The sequence below is a fragment of the Dromiciops gliroides genome, chromosome 3 (assembly GCF_019393635.1).
Source record: "Dromiciops gliroides isolate mDroGli1 chromosome 3, mDroGli1.pri, whole genome shotgun sequence".
In the NCBI taxonomy this organism is placed as follows: Eukaryota; Metazoa; Chordata; class Mammalia; order Microbiotheria; family Microbiotheriidae; genus Dromiciops; species Dromiciops gliroides.
This window is the reverse complement of record NC_057863.1, coordinates 661,215,264-661,241,851: the sequence shown is the minus strand read 5'-3', so window position 1 is coordinate 661,241,851 and position 26,588 is coordinate 661,215,264. Positions and strand designations below refer to the sequence as shown.

General features: G+C 55.0%; 2 protein-coding genes across 4 annotated transcripts; one reads left to right on the top strand and one right to left on the bottom strand.

Moving 5' to 3' along the window:
- Positions 1-79: 79 nt before the first annotated feature.
- Positions 80-15,534, top strand: BRSK1 (BR serine/threonine kinase 1). Of its 3 annotated transcripts, none has more exons than XM_043994990.1 (19): positions 80-397; positions 2,879-2,973; positions 3,060-3,145; positions 4,328-4,468; positions 4,596-4,712; positions 4,809-4,842; positions 4,928-4,996; positions 8,001-8,147; positions 8,444-8,475; positions 8,601-8,771; positions 9,721-9,818; positions 9,955-10,120; positions 10,254-10,383; positions 10,696-11,071; positions 11,451-11,499; positions 12,065-12,188; positions 13,711-13,909; positions 14,069-14,158; positions 15,173-15,534. In XM_043994990.1, the coding sequence occupies exons 1-19, from the start codon at positions 268-270 to the stop codon at positions 15,337-15,339; spliced, it is 2,421 nt and encodes an 806-aa protein (XP_043850925.1). In that variant the 5' UTR covers positions 80-267; the 3' UTR covers positions 15,340-15,534. The 3 variants fall into 3 exon arrangements, with proteins under 3 accessions (XP_043850925.1, XP_043850926.1, XP_043850927.1); XM_043994991.1 differs by having other exon boundaries at positions 10,323-10,383; positions 15,173-15,533; XM_043994992.1 differs by lacking the exon at positions 80-397 and having other exon boundaries at positions 3,060-3,149; positions 15,173-15,533.
- Positions 15,535-15,560: 26 nt separating this feature from the next.
- Positions 15,561-19,512, bottom strand: TMEM150B (transmembrane protein 150B). The gene is made up of 7 exons (XM_043994989.1): positions 19,446-19,512; positions 18,930-19,015; positions 18,633-18,692; positions 18,467-18,534; positions 18,126-18,253; positions 16,886-17,069; positions 15,561-16,414 (listed from the first exon to the last, which is right to left on the bottom strand). The coding sequence occupies exons 2-7, from the start codon at positions 18,995-18,997 to the stop codon at positions 16,227-16,229; spliced, it is 696 nt and encodes a 231-aa protein (XP_043850924.1). The 5' UTR covers positions 18,998-19,015; positions 19,446-19,512; the 3' UTR covers positions 15,561-16,226.
- Between the last annotated feature and the right edge of the window lie 7,076 nt (positions 19,513-26,588).

Genomic DNA, 26,588 nt, shown 5'->3' with positions numbered 1-26,588 from the left:
GCCCAAGGGGGGGGGCGGGCGGGGACGGGCTGGGGAGGGGGGGGGCCCCATGGCCCCTCCTGGGGCCTGATCCCCCCGGGACAGCCCCCCCTCCCCCGGCTCCGCGGGCCCGGCCCCCTGGGGAGCCCCGGGGCGCAGGCGGGGGGTCGGGGGGCCCCGCCCGCCGCCGCCACCGGCCCCCGCCGCAGGGACAGGGACGGGGCGTCAGGCCGGTCCCGAGGGGGAGGCGGCGGCGGGCGGGGGGCCGGGACCAAGGCCGCTGCAGGGATGTCGGGGCCCAAGGAGACCGGCGGAGGCGGGGGACCAGCCTACCACCTACCGCACCCTCACCCCCCGCAGCACGCCCAGTATGTGGGGCCCTACCGGCTCGAGAAGACGCTGGGCAAGGGACAGACAGGTGAGCGGGTCAGATGCTGGGCTCCCTTGGGGGTGGACAGGGGTGGGGTGCTGACGGCCCAAGCCGAAGGTCTCCGGAGGAGCAGGGGCTGCAGTGCTGGGGATCACAAGCTAGGTACCCAGGGCCCAGGGCGGGGCAGGGGCTGGCTGCATCCCCAGGCTGGGTGGGGACTTGGGTACCAAACGCTCAGTCTCCCGGAAGGTCAGTGCCGCAGGGCTGGGGCACAGACTGCCCTGCCCGAGAGGGAGGCGGCTGCTGCCAACTCTCCGCTGCCTACCCTCCGTATGGTCCAACTTGGAGGTGGGCGAATTTTCGAAGCTGAACTCCTGGCCCAGGACCATCTGTGTGCCCTTTCCCCCTCCCCATGGCTGCCGATTTCCTCACCTCTCACTTCTGCTCTGGCCCCTGGCCTGGGCTCCTGCCACCAGAGCCCCTCCCCCCATACATGCGGCTCATTTCTGCACCTGCTCTGACCTAAGGGCCTGAGGTTGGAGGAAAAGATGAGGGATCAGGGGATTGATTGGTCTGGGGAAGGGGCGAGCTTCCATCACACAGAGTCTTCAGAGGGATGGGGCAGAGACACAGAAAATCTGAGAGGTTTAGGGTTTAGAGACAGGGAGAGATGGCTCAGGGAGACAGAGGGGCAGGGAGGGCTGGGGCAGGGAGAGATGGGTCAGGGAGACAGAGGAGCAGGGAGGGAGGGCTGGGTCAGGGAGACAGAGGGGCAGGGAGGGCTGGGGCAGGGAGACAGAGGGGCAGGCAGGGAGGACTGGGGCAGTAAAGAGACAGATGAGGGCAGAGGAGAGCGGGCCAGGGGAGTGTCAGGACAGGGTAGAGTCCATCAGGCCACAGCTGGCTGAGGGAAGAAATTAGTCAGGAGGGCTAAGGGTTAGTGCAGAGATGGCTGACAGGAGGGAGGCAGGGATGAGGTGGTTTTGAAAGAAAAGGAGTTAGAGAGACATGGGTCTGGTAGAGATATGCTAAAGGACAGATGGATCTGGTTAGAGACAGCAGGTCATTGGTGCATCAAGGAGAGACAGGCTAGAGAAAGAGTCAGGATAAGAGCAAAGGAGGCAGGGACAAGACAGCTGTCAGGGTGGCTCCAGAATGGGTTGGCCTGGGACACTTGGAGATTCCCTTCAGCCCTCAGAGTCGGTGATGCTGTGGGTCAGGGAGAGAGGGGTCACAGAGTCTCAGATGAGCCTTCTGACTTGTACTTTCCAAAGGCTCCCTCCGTGATATCCCTGATCATTGGTTAGCTTTACATGTGTGCTCGAGTTTGTGTGTTTTGGGGGTAGGAGGACCCCCTGCCATGGATGCCTCATCCCCCAGATGAGATGGGTCAAAGGGGACAGCACAACCTTGAGTTGAAAGAAAAGAGGCAGAGAGCCCAGAATGGGGGAGTGCTGGGCCCTCTGTACCCCCCCCTTAGACAGGCCACACCTCCAGCATCGTGTTCCCTTCTGGGAGCCACATTTTAGGAAGGACAGAGATTACCTGGAGGGCATCTGGAGGAGGGCAACCAGCATGGTGAAGTGCCTGAAATCTATGGGATAACCCGAGAAGATAAGAGGGAAGCCTTCCATTGGTCTGGGCAGCTCATAGACACCTACATTCAGGGCCAGAAGAGACAGTGAGCACCACTAGGAATCTTCAAGCTTCTGAAGGAGGCAGGCCAGCCAGAAACATTTCTTAAGCACTTACTTACTATGTGTCAGGCACTGGGCTTGGAGGAATTACCCTGCTCTGCTCAGCCTCAACTAGAATAACCAGAGGGAAGTTAGGCACGGAAGGAAATTGAGTCTTTCGGCTGCTGGTGGCGCCACAGTGCATAGAGCATCGAGCCTCTGTGAGTCATGAAGCCCTGAGTTCAAATCCAGACTCAGATATTTACTACTTGTGTGGCCTTGGACAAATCGTTTAAACGCTGTCTGCCTCAGTTTCCCCAACAGTATAAAGGGGATAATAAGAGCACTTACCTCCCAGGTTTGTGGTGAGGATCAAAAGAGACAATATTTGTATGTAAAACTTAAAGCCATCCAGCTTTAAGAAATGAACCCTATGATGGTGACGATGATCGATATGACAATTTGGCTGTTCCAAAATGGAGTGGGATGCCTTGGGAGACTGTGTGGTCCTTGACCTCCCTCTCTTGGAAGTCTTCAGCCACTTCTCAGGGATTTGGGGAAAAGAAATCATTGTTATACTTTGTTTCTTCATCATCTTCATTCCCCAACATTCTCTTCCTTTCACCTCCATATGGAGCCATCCCTTGTACAAAGAATACAACATAAAGTTCATCGAGGTTAGCCAACGAGAGGGGACCCACTGGAGGTGTGAGTTGGTCTAGGTGGCCTCTGAGATGCCTTTTGGGTCAAGAGAGAGATGGGTTGGGGAAGGGGAGGAGGGAGGGGCAGGACCTGGCCAGGCCGAGAAGGCTCAGGTGGCTCAGTCTCCTCCTCTTGTCCCCCCTCCCCGCAGGCCTGGTCAAACTGGGCGTCCATTGCATCACTGGCCAGAAAGTGGCCATCAAGATTGTGAACCGGGAGAAACTGTCCGAATCGGTGCTGATGAAGGTGAGGGGGCCAGGGGTGGGGGTGGGGGGAGCTCTGGGGCTGGGGAGCCTGGGGTGACCTCCACACCCCACCTGTGCCCCCCAAAGGTAGAACGGGAGATTGCCATCCTCAAGCTCATCGAGCATCCTCACGTCCTCAAACTTCACGATGTCTACGAGAACAAGAAATATTTGTAGGTATTTATAGACGGCCCCTGCCCCTCCCCTCCCCTCCTCTCCCCTCCTGGCCCCTGCCCCTGTGCCATCTAGCAGCTGACAGTGCACGGGGGCCTAGCAGAGCCTTCCCATTTCACAGCCCAGTCAATGGGACGCTTCCACCTTCCCAAACAGAGCCCAGAGGCCACTCCTGGATGCCCAAGTCCAGGTGAAGGCCAGGACGGGGCCCACAGAGGCTGGGACTGAGCCCCGAAGGCCTACACCCCCTTTCCGTCTCGGGAGGAGGCCCCAGAGAATGGGCCTTTGTCCTGGGCTCTGAGGGTGACCCAGGGAGCAGAAGGACAACAGGGGGAGGGGAAACCGACCCCCAGGTTGAAGCACAGAATCATGGGATGCTCCTTGGAGATGGCGGAGTCCCCTCCTCTTTGCCCTTTTACAGCCGAGGAAACTGAGGTCCAGAAAGGGAAACAGTCTTGCCTAAAGGTTGTCCTCCAGCTTAGCTTCTCCCGGAGCCAGATGTCTCCACTTCCAGAAACCCCAGGGTGGGTTCTGTAGGCTACTAGGCAGCCATGGCCCCAGAGGAGCATGGGAATTAGAATTCTCAATCCAGGTCTTACCCTTCCCCTCAACACACACAAAGACACACACGCACACACACACACATGCACACACACGTGTGCACACACACCCCTCTTCTATTGCTTGCCCTGAGGAGTGAACAGTGATGTAGACAGAGAGAGTACAGTTGATCCAGGGACTACGGGTGCCAGGGTTCCACCCCACCAGAGGCTAAAGAGAAATAGAACCTTATGAGAGATTAGACATATATGCTCCAAAGATTGACAGGAATTGGAATGTTTATGTTCTGTGGGCTAATGGGATTTAGAACCTTCGTACCCCAGAGCCCTTAAGAATTAGAATCTTTATCGCAAAAGGGCTGATGGGGGAGCAGAACAACTGTATGCATGCCCAGGGGCTGAAGGGATTGGAACCTTTGTGCCTCAGAAGCTAGGAAATACATAGTTTTCAGGGGAGAAGGGAGATGAGGAACGAGGAGGAGAACCCAGGAAGTGAGAACGACATCCTGTGCTCCCCTTCACACTAACAGTGGTAGCACCCCTCCCCCCTCCCCCCTTTCTCCCTCCTCTCCTTCCTCCCTCCCTCCCTTCTTGCATCCCTCCTTCCCCCTGTCCTCCCAGGTACTTGGTTCTGGAACACGTGTCAGGGGGTGAGCTCTTTGACTATCTGGTGAAGAAGGGGCGCCTCACCCCCAAAGAGGCCCGGAAGTTTTTCCGCCAAATAGTGTCTGCCCTGGACTTCTGCCACAGCTACTCCATCTGGTGAGGGGGGGGATCCAGATGTCTTTGCCCCCGAGGGAGTAGAGAGGGGCTAGGTCCCCGAGGAGCTGGCGGGGGGGGGGACTCTACCCAGGAGTGAAGGCCTCACAGCCCCCCTCCTTGGCCTCAGCCACAGGGACCTGAAGCCGGAGAACCTGCTTCTGGATGAAGAGAACAACATCAGGATCGCAGACTTTGGCATGGCTTCCCTGCAGGTGGGAGACAGCCTCTTGGAGACGAGCTGTGGGTGAGTGTGCGCCAGGGGGCATCCTGCCTCGGTCCCAAGGGTGGGAGGAAGGGGAGGCCTAGGGCTGGTGAGAGCCTCATGCTCTCTCCCCCTCAGGTCTCCCCATTACGCATGCCCAGAAGTGATCAAGGTAAGCGTTTGGGAAGAACTGGGCATCCAGGGAGGGAGGAGTGAGAGAGGCTCAGGAATGAGGGAAACCCCTCTCTCTTTCCCAGGGGGAGAAGTATGATGGGCGACGGGCTGACATGTGGAGCTGTGGCGTTATCCTCTTCGCACTTCTGGTGGTAAGGACTGCCTGAGAAAAGGAGGGGAGGGGGGAGTCAGAGCAGGGAGAGAGAGGTCAGGGCCTGGATTAGAATCCAAGTTCTGCTTTTATGTGGGGCCTTGGAAAAGTCCTGCCCTACTCAGGGCCTGCCTCCTCCTCTTCAAATGGTCTGTGGATAGTTATCTGTAAGTCCAGAAACTCATTTTGTAAAATATATTTTTTGATAACTGTATGTCAGGATCACAGTTGGGATCCTGTATACAGTTTATTTTATCTGTACAAAAACATTATTCTGAGACAGGGGCCACAGGCTTCACCAAATTGCCAAGGGAAGGGAGGAAGAGAACAAATATTTATTTTGAGGGGTTGAACGTTTTGGGCCTTTATCTTTTTTTAATGTAATAAGCACTTTTTTTTTTTTTGTGGGGCAATGGGGGTTAAGTGCCCAGGGTCACACAGCTAGTAAGTATCAAGTGTCTGAGGTCAGATTTGAACTCAGGTACTCCTGAATACAGGGCCAGTGCTTTACCCACTGTGCCACCTAGCCGTCCCAATAAACATTTTTATTTATAGTTTTGGGTTCCAACTTGTATCCTTCCTTCCTTCCCTCCCTTTCCCCTCTCTGGGGCAGCAAGCAATCAGATATGGGTCATATATGTACAATTGTGTACAACATTACCATATTGAGAACAAGTATTTATTAGATCTTCACTAGGTGCCAGTGGCCTGCTAAGCATTTTACAAATATCCTGTTATGTCCCTGGCACAAAAAAGGCAGCCATGTGGCATAGTAGAGAGAGCACTGTACCTGGATTCAGAAACACCTATGTTCATTTTTTTTGGGGGGGGGCAGGGCAATGGGAGTTAAGTGACTTGCCCAGGGTCACACAGCTAGTAAGTGTCTGAGGCTGGACTTGAACTCAGGTCCTCCTGAATCCAGGGCCGGTGCTTTATCCACTGCGCCACCTAGCCACCTCGAAGACCTATGTTCAAATCCTGCCTCAGACAGCTGTGTAAACGTGGGCAAGTCACTTAACCATCACCTGCCTCAGTTCCCTCATCTGTCAAATTGGGATAATAATAGTACTTACCACCCAGGGCTATTGTGAGCTTCAAATGAGATAATTTCTGTGAAGCACTTTGCAAACCTTGAAATACTATATCGATGCTAGTTTTTATTATTAAGACTGGTCTAGGTGATGTCCAAAGTCTACCTCTTCCACCTCTAAATTCTAAAGTCTGATGGTCACGCTTCGACCACGTAACCTTGGTCGAGTCCCTTTCCATTGCTGGATCTCGATTCAGCAAAATCTTACTAAGCACTTGCTACTCTTCTAGGACTTGAGAATAGGAGACACAAATTAGAGAGTCCTGGCCCCCAAGGACCTCTGTTAGGAGGATATGTGCGTCTATGTGCACACATGTGGGTCTGTATGCATATGTAATTTATAAATATGAAATATATAAACATAATTTCCTAGTAGAGAGCGTAAGCTCTGTGTGGGTAAGGACCCTTTCATTTTTATCTGTATGTCCCTAGTACCTACTATAATGGGTTGCCCACAGTAACTGCTTAATAAGTGGATGATGGATTGAATGGAGGTGGAGCAGGAATCAACTAGCAGCAGATATGTAGTTAGCAGCTAATTGAGGGGAAGTGAACACTACTGAATGGGGATAAATGGTAAGACTTCAAGGACTCTGTAGCAGCTTAGGAAAAACTTAAAAGATCATAGAAAATGCCTCAAAGATCCTGGGAGCATAGATTTGAGGTTGGAAGGACCTTTAGAGGCAGTGAAGTCCAACCCCACCCCTATTTTATGGACGAAGAAACTGGGGCCTCTAGAAGTGAAGTGACTTGCCCCAGGTTACCTAGGCTGTAAATGGCAGAGGTAGAGCTGAAACCTAGGTGCAGGCAAGAGAAAGTTTCTAAAGGTGGAGATGAAGACAGGGTGTGTTTCTGGCATGGGGTTGCTTTGTTCAAATACTTGGAGGCAGGAGATGGCATGTCAGATTAAGGACTAAATTAGTCCTTTTTTGGCTGGGACATAGAATGCATGGACGTGATAGTGTGAAAGAAGGCTCCAAATGTAATTTGGGGATAGGCGATCGAGGGCCTTGAATATTGGGATGAGGAGTTTGAAAGTTATCTCAGGACAATAAGGGGTAATTGATGATTTGAATCAGGGGAATGAAATGGTCAGCTGTGGGTTTCCAGGAGATTCTTTTGGCAGCTGCTTGGTGGCTAGATTGGAAGGAGAGGCCCAGGAGGCAGGGAGGCCAATTACAAGACTTGCAGTAGTTCAGGGGCAAGACAATCAGGGCTGCATGCATGAAGAGGAGGCAGATGGAGAAAGAAAATGGCCAAGACTTGGCATTAGATAGAATGTAGAAGATGAGAAGGAATAAAGACTCCTAGGATGGGAAGCTGGCTGACTGGGAGGCTGGTGGTACCCTCAAGTGAAATAGGGAAGTCGAAGGGGGTGAGTTTAAGGCAGATGTTAAGGTGTTCCATTCTGGGTATGTTGAGGTTGAGGTGCCCATGAAACATCCAAGTGGACATGCCCAGCAGGATGGTGGCCAGCTGGGGCTGGAGCTCAGGAGAGTGACTAGGCCTGGACATAGAGGTGTGGGAATCCTCTGCACAGGGACACTAGCTGAAGCCACCCAGGAGGGGGACAAGAGATGGCTGCCCAGGAGAAATCCTTCTGTCAATTTCCTCAAGTAGAGTTGATTTGGCCATCTCTGGGCCCAGCTCCGTGGCTGACTCCATGGCCGTACCCAGTGATTACTAGCTCTGATTGGAGCAGCTCATTACCTTGCTCTGGGCCTCAGGTCCCCCCCCCAGACCCCTACCCCCAACCCCACTTCCCTTCTCAGAGGCTCAGTTGTAAAATGAGAGCCCTGGACCTGGTGGCCACCAAAACCATTCCTGCAATAAGCTGACCCTTCCTGCAGTCCAGGCTTGAGGGAGGGAGGGTTAGGGTTAGGACCTCCCCTTCAGTGACTCTGCTTTCCTCCAGGGGGCGCTGCCCTTCGACGATGACAACCTGAGGCAACTGCTGGAGAAGGTGAAAAGGGGTGTGTTCCACATGCCCCACTTCATCCCCCCAGACTGTCAGAGCCTGCTGAGGGGCATGATCGAGGTGGAGCCCGAAAAGAGACTCAGCGTGAGTGAGATGGGGCTGCCAACACCTTCCTTGGAACAGCAGTGCTCCCCTCGGCCACGAGAGGGCGCCCACCCGGGTAGGGGCGGGACGGGGCTCTGCCCAGCCTGAGCTCAGCCAACTGAAGGCTCCGCCAGGGGGCGATGACAGACCAGGACGGGTAGACCAGGAGGCTGGACGAGAGCAAGAGATGAATACTAAGGGATGACCACGGGTATTCACTGGTAGTGTAGGGGGGAGCTCATTAACGGGGAGGAGACCCACCCGTCAGCTCCCTCTCATATCCTTTCCCTCTGCAGCTGGAGCAGATTCAGAAACATCCCTGGTACCTGTGAGTATGGGGCGGGGGGATGGAGGAGGAGGAGAATAGGGGCAGGGGCAAGTGGGGGCGGGGCTGGAGGAAGGGGAGAGCTGCAGGGGGAAGACTCCTGAACCCCCACCCAACCCACCGTGCAGGGGAGGGAAGCCGGAGCCTGAGCCCAGACTAGAACCGGCCCCCGGACGTCGAGTGGCCATGCGGAGCCTGCCGTCGGGCGGGGAGCTGGACCCCGATGTTCTGGAGAGCATGGCATCCCTGGGCTGCTTTCGGGACCTGGAACGGCTACACCGGGAGCTGCGCAGCGAGGAGTGAGCCCCCACCCCCCTCCTCTGAGCATGGGGGGAAGGAGGGAAAAGGGGAGGCTAGGCTGGAATTGCGGCTGCCTGAAGCTCTCAGCCCCTGCCACATGGGGGAGACAAAGGGCAGGCCGAGAGGCGTGAGCTCCCAGGGGCCCCCCATAGGAGAGGCGAGAGGATTGATGTTGCCTGCAGACTCATGCAAGGGCTGGAGGGGGCAGCAGAGAGCAGAGTCCGAGCCCAGAGACCAAAGGCCAGAGTAGGACCTGGAGAGGTAGCAGAGAGCAGAGTCAGAGACCAGAGATCAAAGGCCAGAGTAGGGCCAGGAGGAGGCAGCAGAGAGCAGAGTCAGAGCCCAGAGACCAAAGGCCAGAGTAGGGCCAGGAGGGGGCAGCAGAGAGCAGAGTCAGAGCCCAGAGACCAAAGGCCAGAGTAGGACCAGGAGAGGTAGCAGAGAGCAGTCAGAGCCCTAGAGCCAGGGACAGGAGGGACATCAAAGGGCAGAGTCGGAGCCCAAGAGCAGGGCCAGGAGGGGGCAGCAGAGAGCAGAGCCAGAGACCAGAGATCAAAGGCCAAAGTAGGACCAGGAGATGTAGCAGAGAGCAGTCAGAGCCCTAGAGCCAGGGACAGGAGGGACATCAAAGAGCAGAGTCGGAGCCCAAGAGCAGGGCCAGGAGGGGGCAGCAGAGAGCAGAGCCAGAGACTGAGCTACAGTTTGAGATAAGGGAGACTGAAAAAGACAGAGGGCTGGAGGGGGCATAAGCAGGGGAGACAGGAAGGATGGTGAGTCAGGCACTGAGATAGTGTCAAGATAAAGGACTGAAGAGCAGAGACTGTAAGACAACAAGCCATACCAAGGCCAGGAGGAAGCCCTGAAGGCCTGCCAAGGGATGGTGCAAGGGGGAGGAAGGCCAGCTTCCCCTGGCTATAAGCCCTGTTCTCTGCCTGTCCTTGGCCTCAGGGAGAACCAGGAAAAGATGATCTACTACCTGCTTTTGGACCGCAAAGAGAGATACCCGAGTTGTGAGGATGAAGACCTGCCCCCGAGGAATGATGTTGGTGAGGGCACAAAGCGGGTCTCAGTTTCCCTGATCTTCAGTGGGATAGGCCCAGTCATATCTCCAAGCACCCCCAGGAGGTGAGAAGAACCAAGAGCCCATCAGGAGCTAGCCTGCTCTTGCTGCTTCCTCTGCAGACCCTCCCAGGAAACGAGTGGACTCCCCTATGCTGAGCCGTCATGGGAAGCGGAGACCTGAGCGCAAGTCCATGGAGGTCCTCAGCATCACTGATGCGGGCAGTGGGGGCGGAGGCTCCCCTGTGCCTACCCGGAGAGCCCTGGAGATGGCCCAGCACAGCCAGAGGTGGGGCACACCCCCACCCCTGCCCCCACCCATCCCCACAGCTTTGCCTTTGCGCCTCTTCTCCCTTCGGCCAGTCTGGGCTAGGAGGGGGAAGACTGGCGTGGATGCTGTCTCATCACCCTCGCTCTCTAAGCACCCTTCCCCAGTTCCCTTCCCTGACCCCCTTGCTCCTGCTCTCTCCCCGTTCTTCCCTGAAATACAGATCCCGAAGTGTCAGCGGTGCCTCCACTGGACTCTCCTCCAGCCCACTGAGCAGCCCCAGGGTGAGGCCGGGAGACCCCTCGCTGGGGCTGGCATGGGTCACTCTGGACAGGGCCCTTCTTGTTTTCCCTGGGCTGGTACCCCATGGCCTCGTGGGATCTGGGTCCCACATGGGAGTAAGGCGGGGAGGGAGGTGTTTTTCAGCCCCCCCCCCAAGGTGTGGCCATGATACTACAAGTCCCAGAATCCTTGGGACGGGCATCCTAGTGCTTAGGGCCCCAGCGCTCAGACCAGTCCCTGCCCCAGAATAAGTGTGTACTAAGTGTTTAGTGAATGCCTGCCTCTACCCAACCTTCTCACTCCCTTCCCGGCAGAGCCCAGTGTTCTCCTTCTCTCCAGAGCCTGGGGCCAGTCCTGGGGAGGAGGCCCGGGCAGGAAGCTGCCCATCGCCAACACCCAAGACTCAGACGCTGCCATCTCGGGGTCCCCGGGGAGGAGGTGCGGGGGAGCAGCCGCCACCTCCCAGTGCTCGCTCCACACCCCTGCCTGGATCTCCCCGCACATCTCCGGGGGCTGCAACACCCCCGCCCTGCTCCCCACGGGCCAGTCCCACTGGCACACCAGGTGCCACGCCACCTCCTAGCCCTGGGGCTGGTGGGGGTGTGGGGGGTGCTGCTTGGAGAAGTCGCCTCAACTCCATCCGTAACAGTTTCCTTGGCTCCCCTCGATTCCACCGGCGCAAGATGCAGGGTATGTAGCTTGGGCCCCAGGGGTGGGGGTAGGGGTCTCTACCTGGGAGCTGGGAGGCCATGGTCCCTAGGGCACAGGGCCCCTGGACTGAGCTACTGTACCTCCCCGTCTCCGTCTCCTCCCTCTTCCTCCTCTGTCTGTGTGTGTGTGTCTCCTCCCCCTCCTCTCTCTGTCTCTGCCTCTTTGCCTCTGTCTCCCCCTCTCCCTCCCTCCTCCTTCTCTCTGTCTCTTTCCTCCCCCTCCTGTCTCTCTGTCTCTCCCTCTTCTCTCTGTCTTTCTCTCTCCCTCTCTCCCTCCCCCCTCCCTCCCTCTCCTCCTCCTCTGTCTGTCTCTTTCTCCCTCCCTCCTCCCTCCCTCTCTCCTCTTCCTCTCTCTCTAGTCCCCACAGCAGAAGAGATGTCCAGCTTGACACCAGAGTCATCTCCAGAGTGAGTCATGTCCTGATGAGGGGAGGTGGGATAGTCACATTCAGGCCTGAGACCTTTCAAGAGCCACTTCCCCCTTGGCGGGGGTCTGCAGGACCCTAAGATTGCTGGGTGACTCGGAGCAAGGCTCCTCCTACCTCCGGGCCTCAGTTTCCCCTCTGTCAATGAGAGGGATGGATTCGGTAATCTCTGAAGTTCTTTCTGGCTCTGACCCTGTCGGATGAGCTCAGGCTTCTCCCCTCCGGCCTAGATGCCAAGCCAGTGATTGCTTAATCTCCTCATCAGTCAGAGATGGCAGGTTCAATCCCAGAATGCCTGACTCCACACTCCCCTCTACAGTGAGGGGGTTGGGCTCCTTGCTCTTTAAAGCCCAGGAACCTATAACTCCTGGCCCTCCCTGGATCCCGCTTTTCCTCTCGCCAAATGAAGACCTGGCAGTTCCTGTTTGCTAGGTGGCCTTAGTCGGGACCCTGCTCCTCTCCGGGCCTCAGTTTTCCCCATCTGTGGAATGGGCTGGCTGCGCTAAAAATCCCTAAGCCTTCTCCCCCACCCCCACCCCCCACTGCAGGCTGGCAAAGCGCTCCTGGTTTGGGAACTTCATTTCCCTGGACAAGGATGAGCAGATCTTCCTGGTGCTGAAGAACAAGGCCCTGAGCAGCATCAAGGCTGACATAGTCCATGCCTTCTTGTCGGTGCGTGGCCACAGGCACGGGTGGGGGTCCGCTTCTCTATCCCTTGGGCCTCTTTCCAGCTGTCTGTCTCACTGTGGTGGGAGGTATGCAACCCCTGGCTCAGAGTTTGAGGGCTGGAAGCTGCCATGCAGGCCAGCTAGACCAACCGCCCCATTTTACAGGTGAGGAAACTGAGGAAAGTGAAGTGAGATGATGTGTCAGAGATGACTCCAACAGAAGGAGATGGCCCAGTTAGACTGGAAGAAATCTGAGGGCCCTTCTCCCCCCAACATGCCCGAGGATCATCAGTTGGGTTCAGAGCTTCTTCACCACCTCCCACACACCTAAGATTTGTCAGGGGGAGACCCCTTAACCCCTAGGAAATCTTCCTCATCCCATACTCCTGGCTGGGGGAGGGGGGGGACGGGGAGTTGGCAGTGGGAACTACAACTTCTGTCCTGCCCTGGGGCCACTATCTGAGTGTCTGCCCTATAGCCTGATGGAAGTTTTAGGTTTTAAATCAGAAATTACTCTACTTCTTTTTTTTTTTTTTTGGTGAGGCAATTGGGGTTAAGTGACTTGCCCAGGGTCACACAGCTAGTAAGTGTTAAGTGTCTGAGGTCGGATTTGAACTCGGGTCCTCCTGACTTCAGGGCCGGTGCTCTATCCACCATGCCACCTAGCTGCCCCAAATTACTCTACTTCTTAAAAAAAAACAACAAACCAATTGTGGGAGGAGGGAATGGGGGAGCACTGTGGAGTAGAAGATAGCTGGATTATAAGGCCTTTTGGGGTCACTAGGTGGCGCCATAGTGCAGTGTCCATCCTGGAGTCAGACTGTGGGCCTGAGTTCAAATTAGGCCTAAGACACTCCCTAATTGCACAAGTCACCTAACCCTGTTTCCCTCAGTTTCCTCATCTGTAAAATGAGCTGGAGAAAGAAATGGCCAAACAGTCCTTCCCAAAATGGGGTCACAAAGAGTCAGACATGACTGAACAATGAGGTGCTCACAGAGGCTTTCCCAGGGACAAGGCCACTCAGTTGTCCTGGGGACGGCTGGAAATTATGGGTTGGGGCCACAGAGAGCTGGCCTCCTTGACCCCTGGGGTCACCTTTTCACTATAATTCCCGGCTGACCCAGGGGCCCCGGTCTCTTGGGGGGGAGAGGCTGTGGGCCCAGATTCCAGGGTCCCAAAATGTTCTGGGCTCATCAGCCAACCCAATGGCTACATTTTGCCTTGGAAGGGCTGTGGTTTGCAGGGCTGGAAGTGACCACAGAGCTGTGGAGGGTGAGAGGAATGTAGGGAGTGGGGGCCCGCAAGGCCACGGCGAAGCCCTGAGTCATTGCAGCAGATGCCAGGGTACCTGGGGCCCCAAGGGTGGTGAGCACCCCAACCTCTAGTGTGTCGCTGACCTCAGCAGTCGCCACATAACATTCAGCAGAGAGGACTGGGCCGGACCAAGCCAGGTGGGCCCTAGGTTCATGCTCCCCAGTGGAGGGCACTCGATAAATGCTTCCCCCCTCCCTCGGTCCCAATCCAGATCCCCAGCCTGAGCCACAGCGTGCTGTCCCAGACCAGCTTCCGGGCCGAATATAAGACCAGCGGGGGCCCCTCCGTCTTCCAGAAACCTGTCCGCTTCCAGGTTGACATCAGCTCGTCCGAGGGCCCTGAGCCACCTCCCAGGCGGCGGGAGCGGGACGGCAGCGGGGTCTACTCAGTCACCTTTACACTCATTGCCGGTGGGTACCTTGGGGGCATATGGGGCCTTGTGGGCCCTGAGGGTGGGGGAAAAGTTCCTGACCTAGGCAGCCTTGTGGGAGGAGGCCACGGCTGGCTTTATGTAACTGGCCAGCTCATCCTCACGGGCTCTGCCCTTCCTCCCCCCCCCCCCCACATAGGTCCCAGTCGTCGGTTCAAACGTGTGGTGGAAACGATCCAGGCCCAGCTCCTCAGCACCCACGACCAGCCATCGGTGCAAGCACTGGCAGGTGAGGAGGCTGAAGTAAAGGGTGCCCCAGGCTGAGGCCCCGGAGGAATGTGGGGGGGATGTGGTGGGAGCACAGCTTTGGCCAGCAGGGCTTGGCCCTGGGTGTTGGGGGGGTCACCAGGCCTGGGCAGCCTCACTGTATGAGGCAGGGCAGAGGAAGGGGGCCAGTGCCCCCCGCCGTGTTCCGGGCCCAGTAGGCAGCCTGACTCCAAAGGGCAGACCCCACCAGAGCCCACCCTTTCCCACCACCTGGCCCCCAAGGCCTGGGATGTGGGAGAGCCGGAGCAGGCGGGGTAGTCTACCTTCCCACACATAGTAGGGCCTGTTGCCTCCAAGGGGCCAGGCTTCAAAGAGCCTAGGGTCCTAGGGAAGTCTCCCTAGAGACAGTTGCTAGGCAATAGCATCTCCTTAGCAACAAAGGTCCTACCTGATGTCCTTAGAGACTTGCTGAGCAGTCTTAACAACCAAGGTTTTACCAGGGCAGCACCTCTGGGGAGGACCAGAACTCCCTAGAAACTGTTACTAGGCAACAAAAGACCTTAGCAACCATAATCCTAAGTGGCTAAGACACTAGCCCCCCCCCCCCCACTGTTGCTATGCAATGACAGCACCTTAGCAACAAATATTCTGGGGGGGGGCAGCCCCCTCAGCCAGGCCCAGTCTTACCAACCCTGCTGAGGAGCCAGACTCCAAGGATGCGGGGGAGGCCTCGCTGTGGGGAGCAGCACCCATGTGATCAAAGTTTATTAAGCCTCCACACTTCCCCTGGCACAAAGAAGCAGCAGAGCCATCCCTGCCCTCAGGGAGCTTACAGACTAGGTCAGCCTCCTTAGCTCCCTGGGTCCACCAGGAGCAGGACTCCAAGGGGTAATGTGGCCTGCTGTCCCAGCAAGTGGCCCATCGGGTCCCCCATCCCCTGCAGGGTGGGGCTTTGAAGCAAGTGTCCTGGGGGGGTCTCCTTTCTGCTGGGGGGGCCACCTCACAGTCTTCTCTCTCTCCATCAATGTGACGGCAGATGAGAAGAATGGGGCCCAGCCACGGTCCCCTGCCAGCACCCCTCCCCGAGGGCTGCAGCCCCCACCAGGCCGGTCTGAACCCCCTGAACTGGGTGGCTCCCCTCGGCGTGGGCCGCCCCCCAAGGACAGGAAGCTGCTGGCGGCCAGTGGGAGTCCCCAGCCCTGATCTCCATCCCCCTTTTCCTCCTACATCCTGGTTCCCAGCTCCCATTCCTTCCCCCTCGGGGGTCACTCTGGCCACAGACCCCACCCATCCTCCCCACCTCCCCATCAACCCCCACAACTGTGAAGCTGTAAATACGGCCAGGGCATGGGGTGGGGGCCCAGGGGTTCAGTGACCCTCGAAGGGAAGGGGGACTGGGCTGGGCGGGGGTGGGGGGGTGGGGAGCCATTTCTATTTTATTTATGATTAATTTATTTATTTATCTATGGGGAGGGGGAGGGGAGGGGATGTGGGTGGATTAGCCAATGGGGCGGGGGCTGGGGGGCCCTCGTCCCTGTTTCCCCAGCCCCCCTCTCTCCTTGTCTCTCCTCCTCTGTCTCCCCCCTGCGCTCTGTACGGATTTGCTCTCGCGAAATGAAAAGTTCAATTTTCGCGCCTTCTGTCTCCTGTCTCTCTCCATCTTCCTCACACTCCAACCACTGTTGCCTCCCGGGGCCTGGAGCGCCAATAACGGGAAAGGTTCCTGAGGATGGCAGGGCCCCTTCCCCTAGGGGCTCCTGATATCCACACCAACACTCCTCCCTTCCCTGAGCCGTGGGAGCCAGAGAGAGTTTGGGAGGGGGTCGAGGGGCAGAACAGGTCCCTCATAACTAGGCCAGGTCAGACCACGCATAGCTCCCTCCAGCTGTGGCCAAGGTCAGAGGTTACAGGCCCTGCCCCAGGAGAGGACAGAGAGCCCGGGTGGCCTCTGACCCAGGCTTGGGTCAGAGGTCAGTGACCCAGCCAGGGCAGGGTTGGAGTCAAAGGGGGAGCTGGAGTCAGGCTCCCATCCACAGCCCCCTAGGATGGGAAATGAGGAGGCCTCAGAGAGGAGCCGCTGTCGAGGAGAACTAGAAAGACGACAGGTTGGCAGCACTGGCGGGGCAGGAGGCAGGCCTGCTCTGCAGGCTTATGACGCAGCCACTGAGGCCGGAAAAGTCCACAGCCAGGAGGCCGAAGAGAAGGAATAGGAGCATGGCCACGGCCCACTCGCACACGGCTGCTGCTGAGCGCATGGGCCACAGGTGCAGAGCCACCACTGGGGGCTGTGGTCAAGGATCACAGGCAGAGGGTGCGGCCTCCCCAGGCCCCCCCACTGCCCGGCCGCCCCACCCCCAGACTCATGGGGGATGCTGAGAAAGGGAGAGCCCCCAAGTGGGGACACGGCTCCCATTCTGGAAGCTCTGGCCTAGGCCTGGCCCTGTTCTACCTCTCTACAAGGAAGGGGTCTGGGAAGCCTTCCTACTCAATGAAATCCCACCTCTCCACCCTCCCCTGCTGGGAGCTCAGGTGGGCCCTGTTCCAGAAGGTACCGGGGACAGTGAAGGGAACCTTCCCTCTCGGTCAGTGACCACTTCGGGGCCCCCCAGCCATGAACTCCCAACAACAGTGGGCCCCAGAGCCTCAGCTGAGGCTGCCAGGGGCTGGCTTCTGGCGTCCCCCCTCCCCGGCTTCCGGCATCCCCCTTCCCCACCTCCCCCTCCAAGGCCCGCCTTCACGCTCAGGATACTGGTCACCATGAGGACGGTGCAGATGCCGCAGAGCAGCAGGCGCAGGGACTCGATCCAGGGGGCCCCGGGCTGGGTCTGAGGCTTGGCCTGGCGCAGCAGGACCACCTGGGTCCAGAAGTAAGCTATGCCCACCACAAAGGCCAGGAAGGACCCAAACAGATGTGTGGGGAGCTCATTTGTTTGCTGAGGAGAAGAGGGAACAGAGCTGGCACCCAGAGGCCCGGGCTCGGGGTCAGGGTTGGGGGAGGCAGAAGGAGGCCTTGGCTGAGGCGCAGTAAGGAGACAACTCGGAATCAGCCTTGGGTTGGAATCTTGACCCTGGTCCTTCCTAGTAGAGTGACCCAGGAACTCCCGCCTTGTCCTTTCTGGGCCTCTTGGACAAAGAGTGGGGTGGGAGCAGATGGCCCAGGCTCAGAGACCTCTGCCCTTCCATGATTGGAAGGTTTGCTACTTCTGTGCAGTGCTCCCCGCGTAGGACACCCACTGATTGGGATGCCACTTGCCAACGAGGAGCTCAGTGGCCAATGGGCCACTGTGGGGACTTGGAATTATGTTATGCGCTGTAGTCCAATGTGAAAGCTAAATTCAAAAGCTAAACTGGAGAGTTAAATTTAAAAAAACAACAACCCACAAACACCTTATAACTAGAAAAGGGGCAGGGGGAGGGGAGAAATGTGTGAATATTTATGAGGACAAACATGTGCCCATAGTGGCCAGTAAAACTGGGCTCCCGCAGGGTATTCAGAGCTTAATAATAAAGGCTGTGCCCAGGACGCCACTACCGATGAACTAAAAAAACCCCCACACCCAACCAGTGCCTAAGGAATTGACTCTCCTGTCCAAGGGTCAGTCCTGGGCTGGGTCTCAATGTCCTCTGGAAAATGAGAGCGTTGGACTCATCATCACGAGGATCCTTCTTGTCCAGCTTGATAGAGGGGGACAAAGGCTCAGTGACTGGGTGCCAGGGACCTCGAGGTCTTCAGACACCCCCTCGTTGTGCAGGGCCTTTCCTCTGAACCTCACTTAAACCTTCTGGTGAAAGGGACCTGCGAGTTGCTTTCAACTTCCCTCCCCCTCAGAAAGGAGCCCCTCCCTCCCCAGCAGCCCCCTTGGGACCCTGACTCCTGACCTGTACTGAGGGACATTGGCCCTAAGACCCCAGGACCCCATCCCAGAAGTTTGTCAGCCCCAGGGACCGTTGGAATACGCGGCCTAGGGTCCCTAGCTGTGGGGTCTCACCTGGAAGTTGCCCACGATGGAGGCCCCCAAGGCACAGAGGAGCCCCATCCCCATACACAGCTGATTGGGACCCTTAGGGACCCCCCATTCCTGGAGCTGGAGGTATCGGAGGATGCAGATACAGGCCACTTTGGGGGGGAGGAAGAAGGGGAGTGTGTGGGTCCAGAGGCCCAGGGCCTTGGGAACACAAGACCCTGTGCACCCCAGAGGGGATACAGTGAGGAGCTAGGATCTCCGGATCACTGAGGGGGCAGGGACTGGCCCCCCCAAACCCTGACGAAGTCCTTCACTCCCCGTGGGGGAGGGGAGGAGCTGGGGGCAAGGCAGAATGGGCTACTCACCCATGGCGGCCCCAACATTCAAAAGCTGACTGAATATACAGCTCTGAGGAGGGAAAGACCCACAGAGACTAGAGATGGGGAAAGAAAGAAGAGGGGTCAGAATGCTGTCCTCCACTGACAGCCCTCCCCCCCGCCCCAGCAGACTCATTCTCCTGCTCCCCCATACCTGATGTAAGGAAAGCCATCAGTGAGATTCACAGACTTGTTAGACACGGCCAAAGCAAAGCTGGAGTGGGGAGAGAGGAGGGCCTAGTCCTGGGGCCAGCCCTCCCCCACCCGGGAATTCCTGCCTTGCCCCCATCCATGCCTGATTCCCAGGATCTCCAGCCAGTGGGGAGCTCAGGCCCCAGCCCCACTCAGGGACCTAGGGTTTAAGGTTCTATCCATTCAGAGGCTCAAGGCTCTGGGGGTCCAGTGTCTCCCTCCTCCCCTAGGACCCAGCCATCCCCTCCCAGTGACTCACATTGTCCAGACCCCCACCATAGCCCACACCGACAGGCAGATTGGGAGCAGTGCCAGGTAACCCCACATCACCGGGGGGCGGGGTGCCTGTGAGGAAGGACAGAGGTGCTGATCGGGGGTGACCATGGGCAGAGTACCTGCCCAGAAACAGTCCGGGCAGCCCAGGTGCGGGGGATTGGGGAGAGGGAGGGACGGACGGAGGGCGGGCCTGGCTCCCCTGGAGGGGAGGGGCAGGAAGGAGAGGGAGGAGAAATGGGTGGAGAGGGGTCCTGCTCAGCCCTAGCCCAGATGTGATCCCCAGCTGTGTGGAGGCTGCTCCACACAAAGAAAAGAGACCCTAGGGCAGGTTCTCCCCAGAGACACAGGCAGCCGGGCAGCCAGGCCAGCCGGGGGCAGACTAACACTGCTAGGGCCTCCTTATCCCCCTTCAGGCCCCTCCCCCCCCATTTCAGAAGCCAGAGTCACGCCCCCTCAGGCCTCCCCTCCCCACGGCCCCATCACCACAGTCTCTACCCACTCAGCCTTTCTCTCTCTCCAGATCTTTGGGCCCCATCAACCAGGGGACCTAACCCTGTCTCTTCACTCTCTTCCGGTGTCTAAGTGTGGAGATCCAAGGGCCTCCCAGTAAGGTTGGGACAACTGGGGTGGGATTGGGTGGGGCCAGGGAAGAGGGGAGCAAAGTCCAGGAATACATTCAGGAGGGTAGAGAAACCCCAGGGCCTTGGGCTTCGCAGGCGAAGAGCCTGCAGCTTCCCTGGCCTCTCTTGGGGCCCAAATCTGTGGCCATTGAAGTCCGAGCGGGCAAACGCTGGCACATCAGCTAACTCCACACTTTCCCTTTCTGCAAAAGGAAAATGTGACCAGAACAGGAAGGGCTTTGCTCAAGGCCACACAGAGTTGGGCGGCAGGCCTGGCTCTCCTCCTAGGGCCTCCCCCTTTTCCACAGGACCATGGGGTCCCGACACCCCAGATCTTGAAATCAGGGGACTCAAGGCATGCTCAAAGGAAAACCTCCTTAACCAGTTAAAGCCCTCGTAATGTGCAGTGGGTGATTCCCCTCCAGAAGTGGGGGCTGGGGGGCTTCGAGCAAAGGCAGAGGACCCCTTGGAAGGCACTCCTGAGTCGTAGCAGGTTGCCTCGGAAGCCCTCGCAGTCTAAGGTTTGGTGTCTTTTAGGGGCGCAGGCATCTGGCCTCAGGGGTACCTTAGAGCCCTTCAAAGCTCCACATCAACCTACCAGCTGCCAACCCTGAGGAAAGGATGCCAAGACCCCATTCCCCAAGCCTCCCCCGGGGCCCTCCAGCTCACCTCCTCTTCCTGGAGGTGACTCCCAGGCTCTGGCCAGAGGAGAGCACTGGGCTGGACAATCAGTGCTCTCTGACCCTCCCTCCTCCTTTTCTCCCTCCCCCAGCTGGAGTTCCCCTCTCGGGGTGTGGTTGGGAAGAGGGACCTTGGGGCAGACAAATCCATCGGAACTCTTCCCATCTGGTGAAGAGACTTCCTCCTTTCTCAACAACTCCCTCCCCCCACCCCCCAGCCGAACTTTCTCAATCCAGCCCCAAGGCCTACTTAAAGAAGGCGCCAGATTTCTCCACCTTCCTCAGCCTATCCCAAGGTTCAGTCTCCTGGTGGGACGCACAGGGGGACCGGAGAGGCAAAGACTGAGCAGAAGATAGGGAAACTCACTTTTCTGAAACTTCACAACCACCTTGGGGAGTGGGGACTCTCATTTTACAGATGGCCCAAGCAAAGCTCTGAGTGCCGAAGCATCTTCTCCTGCTCCATGCTGCGAGGGCTGGGGGAGGAGAGACACAAAGCGGGTTCAGGACCGGGAGGCAGAGAGGGATGGAGACAGGGACAAAGGAAAGGGAGGGAAGGGGAGAGGAGACGGGAGGGATGGAGAGGTGGTTCTAGACAGTGATGCAGAGAGGGAAGGGGAGGGATACAGAGGGAGGGGCCACGGGGAATGAGGGCAAAGGAGCAGCAGGTTAGCCGAGGGAAAGAGCTGAATGGGAACAGAGAGTGGGGGTCATGAGCAATGGGTGAGAGAAGTTTGGGGACATGCCTGCGCACAGGGATACAGAAGTGAAGGATAGAAAAGGGGTGGGAGCAGGGACCATGCTAAGGGAGCCACCTCAGGCTGGATTCTGAGCCAGGACAGGGACTCAGCACCCAGCTCTAGGCCACCTCCTGCCCCTGAGGCCGTGGAGCCTCAGTTTCCCCCTGGACTCCTAGGAGTTTGCCGGGGGCTGGTCCTGGGATGTGGACAGTCAGGGCGGGGGCAGGCTTTGCCTTCAGACCAGAATCCCTCCCTGGGAGGGAGGGCCCTGGGGTCAGGCCTGCTGCTGTACTTACTGTTTAGCCTCAGGCAAGTCCCTCTACCTCCCTGGGCCTCAGTCCCCTCGACTGTAACATGAGGGGGGTAGACCAGATGTTTTCTGAGATCTCTGCTAACTCGAGATCTGTGAGCCTGGATCTGCGTCCACATAAGTCGCAGGTACCAGACCCGGGAGCGCTCTGCCCTTGAGAGCCGCAAGGACGACTCACTTGGGTCCCGCCGAGCGTAAGGGGCAGCTATCGGGCAGTCTGTCAGGAAAGAGGCCTCTGGGCTGGTGGGGAAGCTGAGCTGGAGGCATGAAGCCAAAGACCCAGGCCCGAGAAAGGAGACAGATGGGAAGGGAAACAGATACAGGGCTGAGCTGAAGGTGTAGGAGGCGGGGCTTCTGGCAAGTAGGTGGGAAGGAGACTCTATAGGGACACAGGACCAGGCCTGGTCAGACAGGGAGGGAGACATGAAGATACTTGCATGCATACTCACAGGTACACACACACACACACACACACACACACACATCCTGAATCAGATGACTTTTTTTTCTGCAGGAGGCCTCCCCTGTGGCCCCAGTGGCTTCTAAGGCCCATTCCTTCTAAGATTACCTTGTATCTCCTCTATATGTCTCCTGTATATATGCCCATTTATCTGCACATTGTTTCCCCCATTAGATTAAATGTCAAATCAAATCAACAATTATCTAAGCACCTACTGTGTGCTGGGCACTTTGTTAAGTGCTGAGGATAGCTACAAAGAAAGGCAGCCCCGCCCCCCATCCTGCCTTTCCCCACTTCCCCCTCCCAAGGAATTCTCAAGCTAATGGAAGAGATAACAGGCAAACAACCACATAAGGACAAGATAAAGAAGGGATAATATGGACATGATCTGGGAGGGAAACCTTTAGAATAAAGGACCAGGAAAGAAGAAGGCCTCTGGTAAAAGGTGACACCTGAAGACAGCTGGGGCCAGAGACCTGCAAGGTGCCCAGAGAGGGTGGACATAACCTAGATGAAGAGCCAGCAAAGGATGGGGAGAAAGAGCAGAGGCCAGAGGAGAATAAATAATCAGAGGCTGCAGACAGAGCCAGGAGAACGGAGACAGAGACAAGACCAGTGGACTTGCCAATCTGCTCTGGACACAAGGATAACCCTGACAAGGCTGGGGGGTGGGGTGTAGGGAGGAGAGAAGAGAAGCCCATGCTGGGAAGGGTAGCCAGGGAGGCTGGGTCAGCAGGAGGGAGCCCCAGAAGATGGAAGGAAGGAGGAGAGAGGAAAATCTGTAGTGGAATAGGAACAAAAGTGCAGGCCTTTTAAGGATTGAGGGTGCTAACAAGACTTCTAATTCTGCCTTTCCCACCCTGAGAGACTTTGGCCCTCAGATTCCTCCAGGGAAGTGCCCTCTGCAATAGAAAGAGGCCCTTCTGACTCCTATAGATCTCTGGGAAGAGCCCCAAAATGGGTAGTTGTCTCTTCTCAATGAGGATATAACAGTCAATCATACTCCTCCTGACCTGTTTTTAGAACAAAGGTCTCAGATCCCCTCCTCCCCCTCTAGCTAAGGAGCCCTGGTCTCAATAAGGTCCTCTCCAGAGTTGTATCTATATAAGGAAGAACTAATTAGGGATGGGAATACTGCCTTCTGATTAGCTAGTTTTGGCACATAGATTGTAACCCTTGAATAATCAGACCAATGATGAAAAAGGGGAGGGTCCATTCGAGTTAAGGGCTAGGGTTTAAAACAGGGCCTGTGAGCCCCCTTTCTTTGCACCCACTAGCTGCACACTAGGGTGCCTCCTTCTCACAAGAAGGAAATAAAAGAGCCTTTGTCACATCGCTGCTGGGTTCTCGAGAATTATTGAAAAGAGAATTGTTTACCCTCACATTCAAGATTCTGACATAGTTACCCTGACATATCTGGGAGTAGAAGGTCATGGCAGACAGCATGAGAGACACTCAGTCTGGACAACTCTCTCTTGCCAAGCAAGATATGACTGGCATATAGATTAATGATAAAATAAACTGTTTCTGGCAGAACTGGCCCTGAATACAAGGTACACTATTGGTACTAACATTTTTTCTTCTACTTGATAAATCTGTAATAATATTTTATTTTCCCCCATTTACATATAAAGACAATTTTTAACATTCATTTAAACAAATTTTTGAGTTCCAAATTTTCTCCCTTCCTCCCCTTCTCCCTCTCTGAGACAGTAAGCAATTTGATATAGGTTATACATGTTTAATCATGTAAAACATATTACCATATTAGTCTTGTGGTGAAAGAAGACACAGACCCAAGGGAGGGGGGGAACCATGATAAAAAATAAAGTGAAAAATAGTATGCTAGACCACGTCAGTTCTCTGGAGGTGGAAAGCATGTTTCATCATAAGTGCTTCAGGAATTGTCTTAGATCACTATACTACTGAGAATAGCTAATTCATTCACACTTCATCATTGTACAATGTTGCTGTTACTGTATACAATGTTCTCCTGGTTCTGCTCACTTTACTTTGTATCAGTTCCTTTCCAGGTTTTTCCAGAGTCTGTTCATCATTTCTTATATATTGTCTTTTTTTTTTGGTGGGGCAATAAGGGTTAAGTGACTTGCCCAGGGTCACACAGCTAGTAAGCGCCAAGTGTCTGAGGTTAGATTTGAACTCAGGTCCTCCTGAATCCCGGGCCAATGCTTTATCTACTGTGACACCTAGCTTCCCCCTTCATCATTTCTTTTTCTTTTTTGTGAGGCAATTGGGGTCAAGTGACTTGCCCAGGGTCACACAGCTAGTAAGTGTTAAGTGTCTGAGGCTGGATTTGAAGTCAGGTACTCCTGACTCCAGGGCCAGCGCTTTAACCACTGTGCCACCTATCTGCCCCCATCATTTCTTATAGCACAGTATACTCAATAAATATCAAGGGCTTTCTGTATGCCAGGCACTGTGCTAAATGCTGGGGATACAAAAAGAGGCAAAAGACAGTTCCTGCCCTCAAGGAGCTTACAATCTAATGGAAAAAGCAACCAATGATCATATTACTAAGTGTTTACAATGTGCCAGACATTGTGCTAAGCAGGAGGCATAACAAAAAAGCCAATCCATTTCCTGCCCTTAAGGAATTTATAATCCATATTCTTGTCCCTTATATCCTGGACACTCTTTTATTCTCCACCATACAATTTCTCTTGGTGATCTCATCTGCTCTCAATCCAGATTCCATGCATTTTATTCATTTATTTTTGGGGGCAGGGCAATGAGGGTTAAGTGACTTGCCCAGGGTCACACAGCTAGTAAGTGTCAAGTGTCTGAGGCTGAATTTGAACTCAGGTCCTCCTGAATCCAGGGCCGGTGCTCTATCCACTGCACCACCTAGCTGCCCCTCCATGCATTTTTAAAAAATATACATTTTATTCCCCCCCCAATAACATGTTAAAATAGTTTTTAAAACATTAAAAAAAAAAAGTTTTGAGTTCCAAATTGTATCCCTCCCTCATTAGCCATTTTGTACAAAACATGAAGAAAGAAAGAAGAAAGGAAGAAAGAAAAATAGGTTGTTTCATCTATCAGTTCTTTTACCGGAGGCGGATAGCATGTTTCATCATGAGTCCTTTGGGATTGTCTTGGATTGTTGCATTGCTGAAAATAGCTAAGTTAATCACCATTCATCATACAATGTTGCTGTTACTGTGCAGAACATTCTCCTGGTTCTTCTCATTTCACTTTGCATTAGTTCATGTAAGTCTTTCCAGGTTTGTCTGAAGTCATCTTGCTTGTCATTTCTTTTATTTATTCATTCATCCATCCCTTTATTTGTATATTTATTTTTTTCATTCATTCATTCATTTTTCTTTCTTTTTTGAGGGGGGGGGCATGGCAATGAGGGTTAAGTGACTTGCCCAGGGTCACACAGCTAGTGTTCTGTCTGAGGTTGGATTTGAACTCAGGTCCTCCTGAATCCAGGGTCAGTGCTTTATCCACTGCGCCACCTAGATGCTTGTTTATTTTTGTCATTTCTTATAGCATTCACATACACAGCTTGTTCAGCCATTCCGTGATTGATGGGCATCCCCTCAATTTCCAATTCTTAGCCACCACAGTAAGAGCTGCTACAAATATTTTTGTACAAATAGGCCCTTCCACAACCCCATTAAAAAACAGACTCCAGGGGGCAGCTAGATGGCGCAGTGGATAGAGCACTGGCCCTGGAGTCAGGAGGACCTGAGTTCAAATCTGGCCTCAGACATTTAACACTTACTAGCTGTGTGACCCTGGGCAAGTCACTTAACCCTCATTGCCCCACAAAAATAGATAAAGAAAATGCTATAAAAAAAAAAATCAGACTCCATGTATTTTCACTGGCTGCCCCCATGCCAAAAATGCTCTCCCTTCTGATGTCTGCCTCTTGGCTTCCCTGTCTTCTTTCAAGTCCCAACTAGAATCCCACCTTTTGTAAGAAGGCCTTCTCATTTCTCCTGACTCTTAGCGCCTTCCCTCTGTGATTATCTCCACTTTGCCTGGTATATATCTTGTTTGTATTCAGAATGTGAACTCCTTGAGGACAGGGTCTGTTTCTGACTTTCTTTACATCCTTAGCACTTAGGAAAATGTCTGGCACATAGCAGGAGTTTAAGAAATACCTGTCAACCTGATTTTCCTAGAGGGAAAAGTCTATAAAGTTTTTAGGCTGAGAAATATTAGTTCTTAATATTTTCAATTTTAATAGAAAGGATGGGTTTTTTATTGTGTTTCTTCAATTGATGACATAGAGAAGTGGATCTTAAAGGAAAGAAAGAAGCGGATCTTAAAGGACAGAAACATGAAGACAGGAGGGATTATAGACATAAATATATAGTAGAACCAGAGACGGGAGAGGTCAGAGAGACACAGATACAAACACTGACCTTAAAGCTGAATGTGTGTGGGGGTTAATGGGAAATCCAGCAGCACCCATCCAGGAGCAAGGTGGAAACGATTTGGGGGCTGTTATGGAGAATGAGATAGAGACAGAGTAAAAGACGTGATGGAGGGAGACACAAAAGTGGGGAGTGATGGGGAGAAGTGGAACACTTTGTCCCAACATTTCCCAGCCTGGAAGGCTCTTCTCCCAACCCCCAACTCCACCTGTCCCAGTCCATCAAGACTCCACTCAAATAGACTCCTCTCCCAAAGAGTCTTCCAGAGTCTCACACACCTCTTCACTTTAAGATTCTTCTCTCAATAGAATACCTTATGTGCTTAGTAATCCTTTCATAGAGCTGGCCAGGTACCTTAGGGACAGGATTTCCAGCCTCCTTTCTTTCTTTTTTTTGGCGAGGCAATTGGGGTTAAGTGACTTG